Genomic DNA, 15142 nt, shown 5'->3' on the forward strand with positions numbered 1-15142 from the left:
TACCACCGGACTACTGGCTGGGAAGCCAACAGTCTACTGTATTGAACAGTTTGTGTGCTGATCTGCTGCTGAAGATAGGGCAGTGGGAGGATCAAGGAAGGGGCATTTATTATAAAACATGATTTCCCTAGTAGAATCCCATAGTCATTAGAGATGAGCGAACTTACAGTAAATTCGATTTGTCACGAACTTCTTGGCTCGGCGGTTGCTGACTTTTCCTGCATAAATTAGTTCAGCTTTCCGGTGCTCCCGTGGGCTGGAAAAGGTGGATACAGTCCAAGGAGACTCTTTCCTAGGACTGTATCCACCTTTTCCAGCCCACCAGAGCACCGGAAAGCTGAACTAATTTATGCAGGAAAAGTCAGCAACCGCCGAGCTGAGAAGTTCGTGAGGAATCGAATATACTGTAAGTTCGCTCATCTCTAATAGTCATGTTTAAATTTTAAAGGGGTACTCCTCCCCTAGACATCTTATCCCCTATCCAAAGGATAGGGGATAAGATGTCAGATCGCCGGGGTCCCGCTGCTGGGGACCCCCGGGATCGCCGCAGCGGCACCGCGCTTTCATTACTACACAGAGCGAGTTCGGGGGACGGATACAGAACGGTACAGAGGACGGAGCAGCGTGGCGTCAAGGATCCGCCCCTCGTGACATCATGGCCCACCCCCTTAATGCAAGTCTATGGCAGGGGGCGTGACGACCGCCACGCCTCCTCCCATAGACTTGTATTGAGGGGGCTGGCCGTGACATCACGAGGGGCAGAGCCATGACGTAACAATGCTCCAGCCCCTGTATCGCCCATCATTACGCACAGAGCGAACTCGCTCTGTGCAGTAATGATAGTACGGTGCCGCAGCGGCAATCCCGGGGGTCCCCAGCAGCAGGATCCTGGTGATCTGACATCTTATCCCCTATCCAAAAGATGTCTAGGTGCGGAGTACCCCTTTAAGCTAACAATCGAGTTTACAAGTTTTTATAGCCTTAGCTGAATGGCAGCAGTTTTTTCCAATGGTTTACAGCTTCAGTCTTGAACTATTGACCCTCCATTCCCTTCACTTATACAAGTGTCTCTAGTCCTGCAAAAAACATATTTACTTAATCCCTTATCAGTGAGAGGCTAGGTTACCCATGGGTTCCCGGTAACAGCAGAACACAACACTATGGAAAGTATAAGTATTGACGCTCCTAATTGTGCGTTGTGTACCATATAGTAAAGCATATGAAAAGCATGCTTCTTCACGGTCACTTAACGTGTTTGTTTTGCAGTTACGTGAGGCATTGCATGCATTGGTCTTTATTCTTAAAGTAGAGAATTCATTAATTATAACTTTTTGTGAATTCGGACATTTAAACTTGCTTTTTTTTTTTTTTATTCCAATCTAAATTTAGTAGGAGTCTGAGTCGGTGCAGTGTTTGCAGACTCCGACTCCAGGTACCCAAAATTTCGTCCGACTCAGACTCCACAGCCCTGCAGCTGGGGCCCATGTTCAACCAACTACAATACGTAGACCCTGGTAGAAGGTGTAAAATTCACCAAGAGCGCCTCCTCAGATATAATTAAGCATTGCAATGTCCTGATTAAAATCATAGGCTTCCCTAGTAATGCATGGACAAGCTGGTTGCTCTAGAGCTCTTTGCAGTTGCTCTCCTCCCAAGCTATTTGACATAGTTGCAAATAAAGGACTCCTATTAAGAACTTCCCAAAATGTATCTGTGTGTTCTTATATAGAGAGGAAACATTCCAGGCATTCTGCTATATGTGACATTCTGATATCAAACTCACATTTCTTAATACCAGCCATTGCTCTTCACTTCCTAGAGCCTATATAGCTTTGGGAAGCTATATATGAACTATTCCTGTTCCACTACCAAGCAAATAGTTTTGACAACCTGTTCAGTAAATGTGATCCTTCGGAGATGTGTGCGCAAAATATCAGGTCAGCTTGATGGCGTGACTCACCAAATGACCTGCCGATGAATCAGAAGCAGGAAACAGCCCAGTTAGGATTTGTAAAGCAGAATAAATGCCGTATTACCCTGAAATGCCTTCCTTTTTTGATTTGTGCTTCCAATTTCATACAATGACTCATTTTAGATAACTCTTCCAAAAAAGAACAAAGTCTAACAAAGCAACCAATGCAGTAGTGCTAACATCTGAGAGGCGAAGCCTTCAGTGAGGCTTAGAATCTTTTTGTACAGAACGGACACTTCTTAAGATATTTGTGAAATCTAAATGTGCATCAACACTGGAAACTTGTCAAAATGCGAAACTTGTCAAAACTTGAAACGTGTAACTTCAGATACGAGAGACTCTGTGAGGAGAAAACGCTATGAACACAAGATGCTGAAAATCTCTTTGATATGCATTTTTTTATTATGGTTATTTTCACAGCTTCTGTTCCGATTATTTTATTGGTACCTTTTATATCAGTTGTTGGATAGCAGAGATCTAATGTGAGGAGGATGTCAGGTGACAAATGAATGGCTCAAATAAATAAACCACTGTAACGTCGAGCGCTCCGGTTCCCGCATCCATCCCGGAGCGCTCACGGCGTGTCCCTCTGACCGGGAGCGCTGCTTCAGTGCTGCCGGCGGGGATGCGATCCGCATGGAGGCACAAGTCCGCCCGCGGGTCGCATCCCGTTCCACTCACCTCTCCCTGTCTGCTGTGTCCTCCCAGCGCGCACGGCCCCGTTCTCTAGGGCACGCGCGCACCGGCTCTCTTAAATTTAAAGGGCCAGTGCACCATTAATTGGTGCCTGGCCCAATCAGTTTTAAACGTATATAAACCCACTCCCCCTTCCTGTCCTGGCCGGATCTTGTTGCCCTGTGCCCTGTGAAAGCGTTTCTGTGTGTTTCCCAAGCCTGTGTATCCAAACCCCCTTGCCGTTGCCCCTGACTACGAACCTTGCCGCCTGCCTTGACCTTCTGCTACGTCTGACCTCGCCTTGCCTAGTCCTTGTGTACCGCGCCTGTCTCAGCTGTCAGTGAGGTTGAGTCGCTATCGGGTGGAACGACCTGGGGGTTACCTGCCGCAGCAAGTCCATCCCGCTTTGCAGCGGGCTCTGGTGAAAACCAGTAACCTCTTAGATTCCGTTCCCCTGGTGCGGCCCACATCATCGCCTCACTGACACGGGGGATCCACTACCCGTATCCATTTCGCATACCGGTCCGGTTCCTGACAACCACCCTATTAATACTGGACAACAGTCTACTATTGTATATGGAGATGCAGTTTTTCCTTGGATATAAAAAAAAAAAGCCTACGAAGATATTCAGCCATTTTAGGTGTTCCTCCAGAGATCCCTTAGGTTACCCCCTTCAATGTGGAGCTCCGTGTGTAAATACATGTTCATAGTCACAAATATACTGTTTATTGGCATAATTTACTTGCAGGCTGACAACTTCTTTCATTTCAATACAGCACAGTAGAAGTAAATGAATTACTGTAGAACTGTCCTTCCTCCCCGCTAATGTCAGGTCAGAGAGACAGAGGTAAAACTCTGATTAGAGCAGCCTCAACACATATTCAAATAATGTGTGGGAAAGGAGCAACAGAATTCGAGGAAGAGGGAAGGGCAGTGAGAGCTATCAGATTTGTAGAAATTATATATGGTCTTTAGAGGTGGTTAGTCCTCCCTCCTGGAAACTACATCTAGTTACATCTCTGGAGGATTCAGAGTGACCATACATTGCATAGTCTCTATCTTACATTAAAGGGGTTATCCACCATAAGGTGATTTTAGTACTTACCTGGCAGACAGTAATGGACATGCTTAGGAAGGATCCGCACTTGTCTTAGGGCTAAATGGCTATGTTGTAAGATTACCATAAAGCTGAGGCGATCTTTTTGTGAACTGGTTATTTCCTGTTGGAGTTCGTTTCCTTAAACTACAAATCCCATGATTCCTTGTTTGTAAGTATGAGGTCACTTTTTTCCCTCCCACACATGAGCCACTCCACTCATTTAAACAAACATGTAATCCCTTCAACGCTACAGACCAGTGTTTTATTACCAGGGTGCCTCCAGCTGATACAAAACTACAATTCTTGCAGAATGATCTCCCTTTTACCCAGTTGTTGCGCCACCCATTGAAGCAAAGACAGACTCCCTCTGAACACCTGATTAGTGATGCAATGTCTCGGGCCGCACTGCAACCTGGAAAATCTGAGACAGTCATTTTGTATGCTGCTAAAAATAAATTGGGGCAAAAATCAAAGAAGAATTGCGAGACCATCATGAAATACAGGTACAGACACTAGGTTATGAACTACACTAACTTTACAGCCCCTGTAGCATAGTCCAATAAAAAAAAAAAAAACTGGAATACCCTTTTAGTACTACAGCAGGTTAGCAGCTAGGTAGATGAAGAGAAATGTTTGGCTAGTCACAGTTATCCAACAGTGAAGACAGAATATTGCTAGGGGTTTCAGTTGTGGTAATAAGTCGCAGTGCCTTGTTCATGTACACGGCGACCATTTACATTTTTATACCTGTATAAAACCACATTTTTAACAGGATCCAAAGACCAGCATTGAGAAACCGAAAAAAACTAAATAAAAAGTAAGTGAATCTGGTTCTGTACAGCTTGGCACTGTTGCCGTTTAGTCTTTTTTTGCCAGATAAAAAAAGCCTTGTCCTTCCACGGTTTTGTCTACTATTTTAAAGGAAAACTCATCTGTTTACCCACACGAAACCCAATACACTGGGTTATAGCGTGGGTGAACAGGAGACCGATGAGGGGTTAATGGGTTAAATACATACCTGCACTCTGGAGATCTGTCTCTCCAAAGATCAGCATCCATCTTTAGTGAATTGCGTGCCGGAGGCGGGCCCACTTGCTCAATTTGAATATTCACTGTCACAGGTCACGTGAGCGCTCAGTCGGCGCAATGCTAACATGACCCGCGGCAATGGCTATTCAAATTGAGCCGGTGGGCCTGCCTCCAGCGTGCAATTCACTAAAGATGGATGCCGCTCTATGGAAGGACAGATCTCCGGAGTGCAGGTATGTATTTAACCCATTAACCCCTCATCGGTCTCCTGTTCACCCACACTATAACCTAGTGTATTGGGTTTAGTGTGGGTGAACAGATGACCGTTTTCCTTTAAATGCATACATTCACTAGGTTTTCTTTTTTTTGTTTTTTTTAGTATTTTATTTCATGGGAATCGCATTAAACTATGTGTGTACACAGTTCCATACAGTTTCAAATATTTCTAAACCGTATGCACAAACTGTGGACCCAAACAGTGAAATGTGCAACAAAACCAATGCTTCATTCAAGCCAATGGTCTCAAACAGTGGCCCTCCAGATGTTGCAAAACATCAACTCCCAGCTGTCCGGGCATGCTGGGAATTTAAGTTTTGAAACATCTGGAGGGCCACAGTTTGAACCACTGCTGTACAAACACATGGATATTGGGAAGGCTGTCAATCACTGTGAATACACAACCCAAACTCCATTCATGATGGGAGCTGAAGTTTTGCAACACCTGGAGGGCCACAGTTTGAGACCACTGATTTAAAGTGTACCTGTCATCAACAAAAACTTTTTATATAATGTAGATAATACCATTATATGTATATTTGTAATATACATTGGTTAAAAATTGTATATATTTTTGGGTGAAAAAATGCTGTCCCTGCAGCTATTGTCTGTGTCTCTCTATGAGGAGTCCAAATACAGGAAGTGAGGGTAGGACAAGCAGGGATCTGTGCAGACTCCTGGCTTGTCAATCATCCTGCTGTATGAGCCAGGAGCATGTTATAGAGTCTTAGTGCACAGAGCCCTACTTGTCCACCCTCACTTCCTGTATTTGGACTCCTCATAGAGACACACAGGCAATAGCTGCAGGGACAAAAATATACACTTTTTTTTAACCAATGTATATTACAAATTGATGCCATGACTAAGGGTCTTGTTACCTGAAACGCGTAGGCTTACGCTCTGTCCTGTTCACGTATCTGTTTTTATGCCAATAAACACTATTGCTACGGACATCGAGTGCTGGACGTTCTCTTCTGTTTAATGTATATTACAAATATATATATCTACATTATATGAAAAGTTTTTGTTGACGACAGGTACACTTTAAGCACTATTTAGGTGTGTTGAAAGGTGTTACGAGAATTACCACTAAAAGTCTCCGAATTAATTGCTGCATCAAAATATACACTAGAGACAATACCTGTTTGTGAACCTAACACCGTTCTTCTGAATATCAATTGTAGTAAACTTCTTGTTGTTCCGCAAAGCCTTTTCCTCCTTGCAGGTCACACGGAAATAGTGACCGAGCTGCGCGTTGGATTCCAACTTTATGCTTTTTCCAGAATCCAGACCTAAACGTTGGCAACACAAAAGGAAAGAAGAAACTCTAGTAAAGTTCTTGCGGCTGTCAGAGTAGGCCTGGCTTGTTATCACCAGTTAATGAAGACTTATTATCACAATGATAACCAATACTTTTGTCATGTCACTTTTAGGTGTTCAGCAACCATTTCCGTTGCCCGTACACGCAGCCAATTAAACATCATGTGACAGGAGCGGTGCACAGTATAACAGGTCTCCCAGGAATACTCGGTAGACAGTATATAAAGTGTTCATTGAGAATTCATATTGACAGCCACACGTGATTTTTGCTCAGTGCAATAAGGAGGAATGTTATTTTAGGGTCTAGAAAGCGATGTTAATGCCTGAGCTGACAGGAACGGGCGGGTGTGCATGTGCACGTATTCATCCTATTAGCTGCCATTACTCGGTTGACTTTGATATCCGTAATTAAAGCTGAATAGGTGGTGAATGCTGAATAGATACCGAGCAGCTGGCAGTGAAAAAAGCTTGATGGGGAAGTCAACGTGCGAGCTGGGAGATTTACACTAATTAAAGGGTAACAAGCAGGAGGGGTTGTGTTGGGTGATGGCCCGCCACATTCTTCGGCTGCATTCACATCACGTTTTTGCAATACAGTTCCCCTATACGGTTTCAATTTAAAAACCGTATGGAACCGTATGAAAAAACGCATGCATTGACTTTTCATTGCAAACCGTATGTCAAACGCAGCATCCGGTTGTGTCCGTTTTGAATCCTTTACAGTTTTGTCTTTTTTTTCCCGTACCCAAAACCGTAGTATACCATGTTTTTTTGTCCAGGTGAAAAAACGTATTGAAGCCGTATATGTTTTTTTTTTTTTTTTTTTTTTAAATGGAGGTCTATGGGAACCGTAGGGAACTTTATTAAAATGGGAAGACAAAATTAAAACCGTATACTTTATTTTGTTAAAAACGTAAAACCCTATGCAACCGTACATCCGTTTTCAAACCGTATACGGTTTAATTTTTGGACACAGTTGTAAACGTTTTGGTCCAGTTTTGAGACAGTTTTTAACAAAAAACCTGATAGAAACCTGTATTGCAAAAACATGATGTGAATCCAGCCTTCTATTACAAATCATCTATTGAGGGTGCTGTCCACCAGAAGGCAAAATGTCATGCCAAATATGTTATTTAAAGGAGTACAGTAGTGGAATACAACTTGCAGGGGGGGGCAGCTTGGACCCCCGGGATCTCCTATACGGGGCCGCAGGAAGTGCTGTGTCATCCCCAGCAGGAAGCCGCGGCAGACACGCCCCCTCCATGTATCTCTATGGGATACCTGGAGGGGGCGTGTCGGCTGCCGCATCATGCAAGGATGGAAGCCCCCTACCTGCGGACTGCCACGGGTATCGTACAGGAGATCGCGGCGGTCCCAGCGGTCGGTCCCCCCCTATCTATAACTTATCCCCCATCCTTCGGATAGGGGATAAGTTATATTCCACTACAGTTCTCCTTTAAAAAATGGACCCTTTAATCTAATCCGCTTGGTCACTGATGCTGTCATTATAACTTTAAACACTGCCATCAGCAACACTAAAATGTCGTGCAGTAGTGCCAACTACAAAACTGCATTAAGGCGGCACAAGGGTCCCCATATGATACACGGTACACGGAGGTGTCTGTCCCTGCATCAAATGCCTATGTGTCACTGTGCTGAGATAAAATACAAGAAGTGTGGGTGGGACAAGGCGGGGCTCCGTCCACCGAGGACAAGGCGGGGCTCCGTCCACCGAGGACAAGCGGGGCTCCATCCACCGAGGACAAGCGGGGCTCCATCCACCGAGGACAAGCCTTGCTCCGTCCACCGAGGACAAGCCTTGCTCCGTCCACCGAGGACAAGCCTTGCTCCGTCCACCGAGGACAAGCCTTGCTCCGTCCACCGAGGACAAGCCTTGCTCCGTCCACCGAGGACAAGCCTTGCTCCGTCCACCGAGGACAAGCCTTGCTCCGTCCACCGAGGACAAGCCTTGCTCCGTCCACCGAGGACAAGCATTGCTCCGTCCACCGAGGACAAGCATTGCTCCGTCCACCGAGGACAAGCATTGCTCCGTCCACTTTTTTTTCTCCTATAAGCAGGAAAAGGAGCTGCAATCCTAGCAATCATGTGCAAAAAGTGGCCTTGCTCCTAGGGGGGAAAAAAAAGAGCAAATTCTTTTGATCCTGGATATGAGGTAATGGGTGACTCCTTGCAGATAGCACTCACCAAGCTCTCTGGCTGCACTGTTCAGAGCAGACTGCATGTTTTTCTCAAGCTCATCCATCTTCTCTCTCAGTTCTGTCAAGTTGGGATCAAAAGAAGCTTTCACTAGAAATTCGTGATTTTCTACCTAGGAAAGAAATATCCAGAAAATAAGCAGAAATAAGTCTACATAAAACAGCACTCAAAACAAAGAAGAAATTGGTTTATTTTAGATTTAAGTGCAGCCTTGGCGTCCATCTTTATTACTTCTAAACCTAATGCACCAGCCCTTCATGTGATAATACTTAACATAAACTACTGGTATTACACAGTCAGGAGAAGGAGATGCAATATACTCCTTGCAGTTGTATATATATATTCCATTTGTAAAAACAACTGGCTCCAGAAAGTTAAAAAGATTTGTAAATTACTTCTATTTAAAAATCTTAATCCTTCCAATAAATATCAGCTGCTGAAGTTGAGTTGTTATTTTCTGTCTGGCAACAGTGCTCTCTGCTGACATCTCTGCTTGTTTCGGGAACTGCACAGAGTAGAATAGGTTTGCTATGGGGATTTGCTTCTACTCTGGACAGTTCCCAAGACACGTGTCATCAGAGAGCACTTAGACAGAAAAGAACAACTCAACTTCAGCAGCTCATATGTACTGAAAGGATTAAGATTTTTTTAATAGAATTAATTTACAAATCTGTAACTTTCTGGAGCCAGTTGATATATAAAAAAAAAGTTTTCCCTGGATAACCCCTTTAAATTGTTTTAGGTTTGCTAAAATAAAAAAGTTTTCCACCCATCATTTTGCATTTAAAAGGGGTACTCCGCTGCTCAGCATTTGGAACAAACTGGAGCCAGGAGCTCGTGACATAGCTCCGCCTCCTCATGATGTCACACCCCGCCCCCTCAATGCAAGTCTATGGGAGGGGGTGTGACGGCATGGCCCTCTTCAGATCATCCCACAGGTGTCCAGTTGGATAAAGATCTGGGCTCTGGCTGGGCCATTCCAAAACATTAACCATCTTCGGTGAAGACATGTTTTTGTAATTTTTGATCTGTTCTTTGGGTCACTGTCATGCTGAAAGGTGAACTTCATCTTTAGCTTCCTAATGGATGTTTGAAGGTTTTCTGCCACAACAGCCTGAAATTTGTAACGGTTCATAATTTCCTCCACTCTAAGGGTTCCAGCTAAAGAAAAACAGCCCTAAAGTACGATGCTGCCATCACCATGCTTCACGGTGGGTATGTGTTCTTTGGGTGATGGGCAGTAATGTTTTTGAGCCAAAAGGCTTCAGACTTGCCACCCTACCCCATAGCCCACTCATTTAAAGAATACAGGAGATTGTTGTAACATGTAGCACACAGCTAGTACTTGCTAGAAATTCCTACAGTTCGCCTCTCGGAAGCCTCCCCAACCTGTTTTCTTCTGGTCTTTTTATCAATTTTGGAGGGACATCCAGGCTTGTTGTGCTAAATTTTCTCCATATTCCTCTTCAACACAAGTTTGAATGTAATTGGTGAATTCCAAACACAGCCACATTCAGTTATAAGAGTGTGTGCACACTTATGCAACCAGGTTTTTTTTTCCCCCAAAGATTTCAGTTTGTTTGGAAATTGACTTGATCCTGTTATCGGTCACATTAAAAGCTGAAAAAAGTTCTGGCATCATTTATCTTTGTCTAATTTTTAAACATCACAAGAACCTGCCATGTTTAAAGGGTGTGTAGACTTTTATAGCCCTTTTAGTTGCACAGAACCTTTGGCAGTGATTACAGCTTTCTGACTACTTGGGGATGAAGCTACAAGGGTTTGCACACCTGGATTTGGGGGTTTTCTACCATTTTTCTCTGCAGATCCTCACATTGGATGAGGACCATAGGGAAGCCCTCAGGTTGGGCCAGTCAAGGACATTCAGGGATGGTATAAATGAGGAGAGGCTTCTTTCTGGCCATTCTGTCATAAACATAGATTTGCAGACCACGATATATAGAAAGCAAACAGCAATAACAGCTTGCTGGGTTGGCGAAGCTGCCATGCTGCGTCCCTCAAATGGGGGAAACCAGAAGGGACAGTACCTTTGATTGAGAAGGAACTGTTCGAGCCTGCAAGTCTTCAAAGAGGAGGCTAAGGATCTAAGGATTAGATTTAGAAGCAGGGGATATCCAGACTATGTACTGAGACGGGCATACAGGCATGCCTTGGAGAACTCACGAGACACACTTTTAAGACCTAGTGCAAAGGAAAACAGTGACAACTATCTATGCATTATAGGGACCTTCGATAATGCGGCAGATGAAATTAGAAAATCTCTGACTAAACATTGGAATGTTCTCAGTCTAGATAAAGATCTTGTGGATGTGGTGGGTGACAGGCCATTAGTCACCTACCGTAAAGGGCAGTCTATAGGTGACACAGTGGTTAGAAGTCATCTGACTCCAGAAAGGATGGTGAATCGAACCTGGTTGAGTAACTATATATACAGCCTTCGGGCTGCTATAAATGCGGCCATTGTAAGGCGTGTGAGTATATGGACAAGTCCTCTAAAGTCACAGATGATGCACGAGGTGGTAATCTGAAAATTAAACAATCAACCCATGCCCCCGTTTCTATGTGGGTAAGACCATATGGGAGTTACGTAAAAGAATTCTCGAGCATGTAGGGGATATTCGGAACCAGAGAGAGACACCGGTGGCGAGACACATGTTGGAATTCCATAGAGAGCAATTGAACAATATTCGATTTAGAGTTATTGAAAGTATACAACGATCCCTGAGGGGGAGATCTGGACTGTTTGCTACTCCAAAAGGAGTGTAAGTGGATCTATAGGATGAAAACATTGTTTTGCCCATGAACAATATCAGTATCTTTGCACCAGTTTTATTTTGCAGGGACACCAGCTGGAGGGTTTATAAGTGAGTGAACAACGTCGTGCTGAGGATAAATACAAACAACCCGGAAGGGGGCACATATTCTTAATTGTTGCACTACTTGCTTTTCTTTTTATTTCTATTTTTTACAGGGCAGACCCCCGCTGGCTGAGGACTTCATGTAAAAGGGATATACCCATATGGTCTATTTTTCATTTTAACATTATCTGTGATTAAGAGCGCATTTGACAGCACTACATGTACTAAATGGCAATCTGTGACTGTCTGATGAATGTACTATAGAAGGGTTATTGTACCCTGTGAATTTCTTATTAACCCCCTATGTTCTGAATACTCCCCTGATAACATCGCTAAAGAAGGCGACAGAAACGCGTTGGGTGAACTAGTCACCAGAGATGGATGACTAAGGGAGTGATTAATTTTGATTAGACTATAATGCTCAAAGTTATCTGGGATGTGCTCTTGTGTGAACATAGCACTTCGAATTGGATTTATTATATCTTAACAGCTCTTTTTCTTGGTACTTCAAACCAGAATACAAGCACTTTATACACATATTTGTTGCTTAAAAATTTTAAATACAGGAATAAAAGTTATATTTTAGGCACCTCTTTCACTGGTGTTGGTCAGCTGGTGATTCATATTGTATTTATGCTAAGAGGATATAATATTATATATATCTATCTATATTATATATGTTGTGTACAGGACCATACTTGCTGTATACAATTGGTAACACTGTCATAAAGCCCAGATGAATGGAGTGTTGCAGTGATGACTGATCTTACGAATATTTTTTGCATTCAATTCTAAAATTCTGTTTTCAGATGGGAGAATTTATTTATTTATTTATTTATTATTATTATTATTTTTTTTTAGTACAAGGCCTCAACATAAAAAAAATTTGCAAAGGTGAAATGGTCTGAAAACTTTCCAAATGCATTGTATTTTAAATTATAATAATGTATCTTGTAGTGTTTCTGTAGAACTCTATAACCCTACGCCTCTATTTCCGCTCTAATCCTCATTCACCTTTATGATAAAAGCTGGTGTCGGGGAGAGGTCACCTTGGCAGGTGTGGTATCTGCTGAGCAGCTGCTGATTTAGTACAAAGCCCCGCGGTGCCATTTGAAAGAAACTACCACAGAGTTCTGCTGACACTTTCTGAATTATTGATAATAAAACTGGACTCGGCCCCTGTGTTACTGAGCCTGCGGCGCTGGAACTCCGTTACAAAAGTTCTAGCAGTCATCTTGCGGACACTGGCTAAAATACATAAAAAATATAAAAGCCTATGGGAAGTCACTATAAGGGAATATAAAAAAAAAATCTATCAGGTTTCATGGGGTTAAAAAAAATGCTGAATATTCTTGGGTGTTCAGAAAAAAGGGTCACCTCTAGTTAACCCCTTGACGCAGGACGTAAATGTACATCCTGGTGCGGTGGTATTTAACGCACCAGGACGTACATTTACGTCCAATACATGACCGCGAGCATTGGAGCGATGCTCGGGTCATGCGCGGCAGGTTCCGGCTGCTGGCGGATGTCCGCCATTAACCCCTCAGATGCTGCGATCAATACAGATCACGGCATCGCGCGCTGCGGTCACTAGAATGGATGATCGGTTCGCCCGCAGCGCTGCCGCGGAGATCCGATCATCCAGAACGGCAGACTGAGGTCCCTTCCGCTGCCTTCCACGGGTCTTCTGCTCTGGTCTGAGATTGAGCAGACCAGAGCAGAAGATGACCGATAACACGGATGCCCTATGCATAGCACTGAACAGTATTAGCCATATGGGGACTATTACAGTGTAAAATTAAAAGTAAAAAAATATATATATATTTTTTTTTTTTTTAAATCCCCTCCCCCAATAAAATAAAAATTATTTATAAACATATTTGGTATTGACGCGTGCGCAAATATCCAAACTATTAAAATATAATGATAATGATAACATAAGGTGAACGGCTTGAACGTTAAAAAAAATAAATAAAAAAAAAAAATAAAAAGGCCAAAATTGCTGCTTTTTTATAACATTTTATTCCCCCAAAAAATTAAAAAATGGATTAAAAGTTTTATATATGCAAATATGGTATCAATAAAAAGTACAGATCATGGTGCAAAAAAATTAGCCCTCATACCGCCGCTTATACGGAAAAATTAAAAAGTTTTAGGTCAAAATAAAAGGATTTTAAACATACTAATTTGGTTAAAAAGATTGCGATTTTTTTTTTTAGTAAGCGCAACAGTAACAGAAAAGCATATAATCATGGGTATCATTTTAATAGTATTGACCCAAAGAATAAAGAACACAATTTTATCGTAAATTGTATGGCGTGAAAACAAAACCTTCCAAAATTAGCAAAATTGCGGTTTTCTTTTTCATTTCCCCACACAAATAGTATTTTTTGGTTGCGCCATACATTTTATGGTAAAGTGAGTGATAGCATTACAACGGACAACTGGTCGTGCAAAAAACAAGCCCTCATACTAGTCTGTGGATGAAAATATAAAAGAGTCTGAGTCCTTAAGGCCAAAATGGGCTAACATCATGTGCTCCCGGCACCGGCTCCAGCGTTCGGAACAGTTCGTTTCAAACGTTGAGCAGCGGAGTACCCCTTTAACCCCTTAAGGACTCAGCCCATTTTGGCCTTAAGGACTCAGACAATTTAATTTTTACGTTTTCATTTTTTCCTCCTCGCCTTCTAAAAATCATAACTCTTTTATATTTTCATCCACAGACTAGTATGAGGGCTTGTTTTTTGCGCGACCAGTTGTCCTTTGTAATGACATCACTCATTATATCATAAAATGTATGGCGCAACCAAAAAACACTTTTTGTGGGGAAATTAAAACGAAAAACGCAATTTTGCTAATTTTGGAAGGTTTTGTTTTCACGCCGTACAATTTCTGGTAAAAATGACATGTGTTCTTTATTCTGAGGGTCAATACGATTAAAATGATACCCATTATTATATACTTTTATATTATTGTTGCGCTTAAAAAAAATCACAAACTTTTTAACCAAATTAGTACGTTTATAATCCCTTTATTTTGATGACCTATAACTTTTTTATTTTTCCGTATAAGCGGCGGTATGGGGGCTCATTTTTTGCGCCATGATCTGTACTTTTTTTTGATACCACATTTGTATATAAAAAACTTTTAATACATTTTTTATAATTTTTTTTTTAATAAAATGTATTAAAAAAGTAGGAATTTTGGACTTTTTTAATTTTTTTTCGTTCACGCCGTTCACCGTACGGGATAATTAACATTTTATTTTAATAGTTCGGACATTTACGCACGCGGCGATACCAAATATGTCTATAAAAAATGTTTTTTACACTTTTTGGGGGTAAAATAGGAAAAAACGGACGTTTTACTTTTTTATTGGGGGAGGGGATTTTTCACGTTTTTTTTACTTTTACTTTTACATTTTTTTACATTCTTTTTTACACTTGAATAGTCCCCATAGGGGACTATTCATAGCAATACCATGATTGCTAATACTGATCTGTTCTATGTATAGGACATAGAACAGATCAGTATTATCGGTCATCTCCTGCTCTGGTCTGCTCGATCACAGACCAGAGCAGGAGACGCCGGGAGATGCACGGAGGCAGGTGAGGGGACCTCCGTGCGGCGTTATGAATGATCGGATCCCCGCAGCAGCGCTGCGGGCGATCCGA

General features: G+C 42.4%; 1 protein-coding gene across 1 annotated transcript in view; it reads right to left on the minus strand.

Moving 5' to 3' along the window:
• MSH2 (mutS homolog 2) overlaps window positions 1–15142 on the minus strand; it is a 145334-nt gene that overhangs the window by 33087 nt on the left and 97105 nt on the right. The window contains exons 9-10 of the mRNA XM_056568081.1: window positions 8578–8701; window positions 6194–6344 (exon numbers count right to left, since the gene is read on the minus strand). Of these exons, the coding sequence (XP_056424056.1) occupies window positions 6194–6344; window positions 8578–8701 (275 nt within the window). The remainder of the gene's footprint in view (window positions 1–6193; window positions 6345–8577; window positions 8702–15142) is intronic.

Source organism: Hyla sarda, chromosome 3 (assembly GCF_029499605.1).
Source record: "Hyla sarda isolate aHylSar1 chromosome 3, aHylSar1.hap1, whole genome shotgun sequence".
Taxonomy (NCBI): domain Eukaryota; kingdom Metazoa; phylum Chordata; class Amphibia; order Anura; family Hylidae; genus Hyla; species Hyla sarda.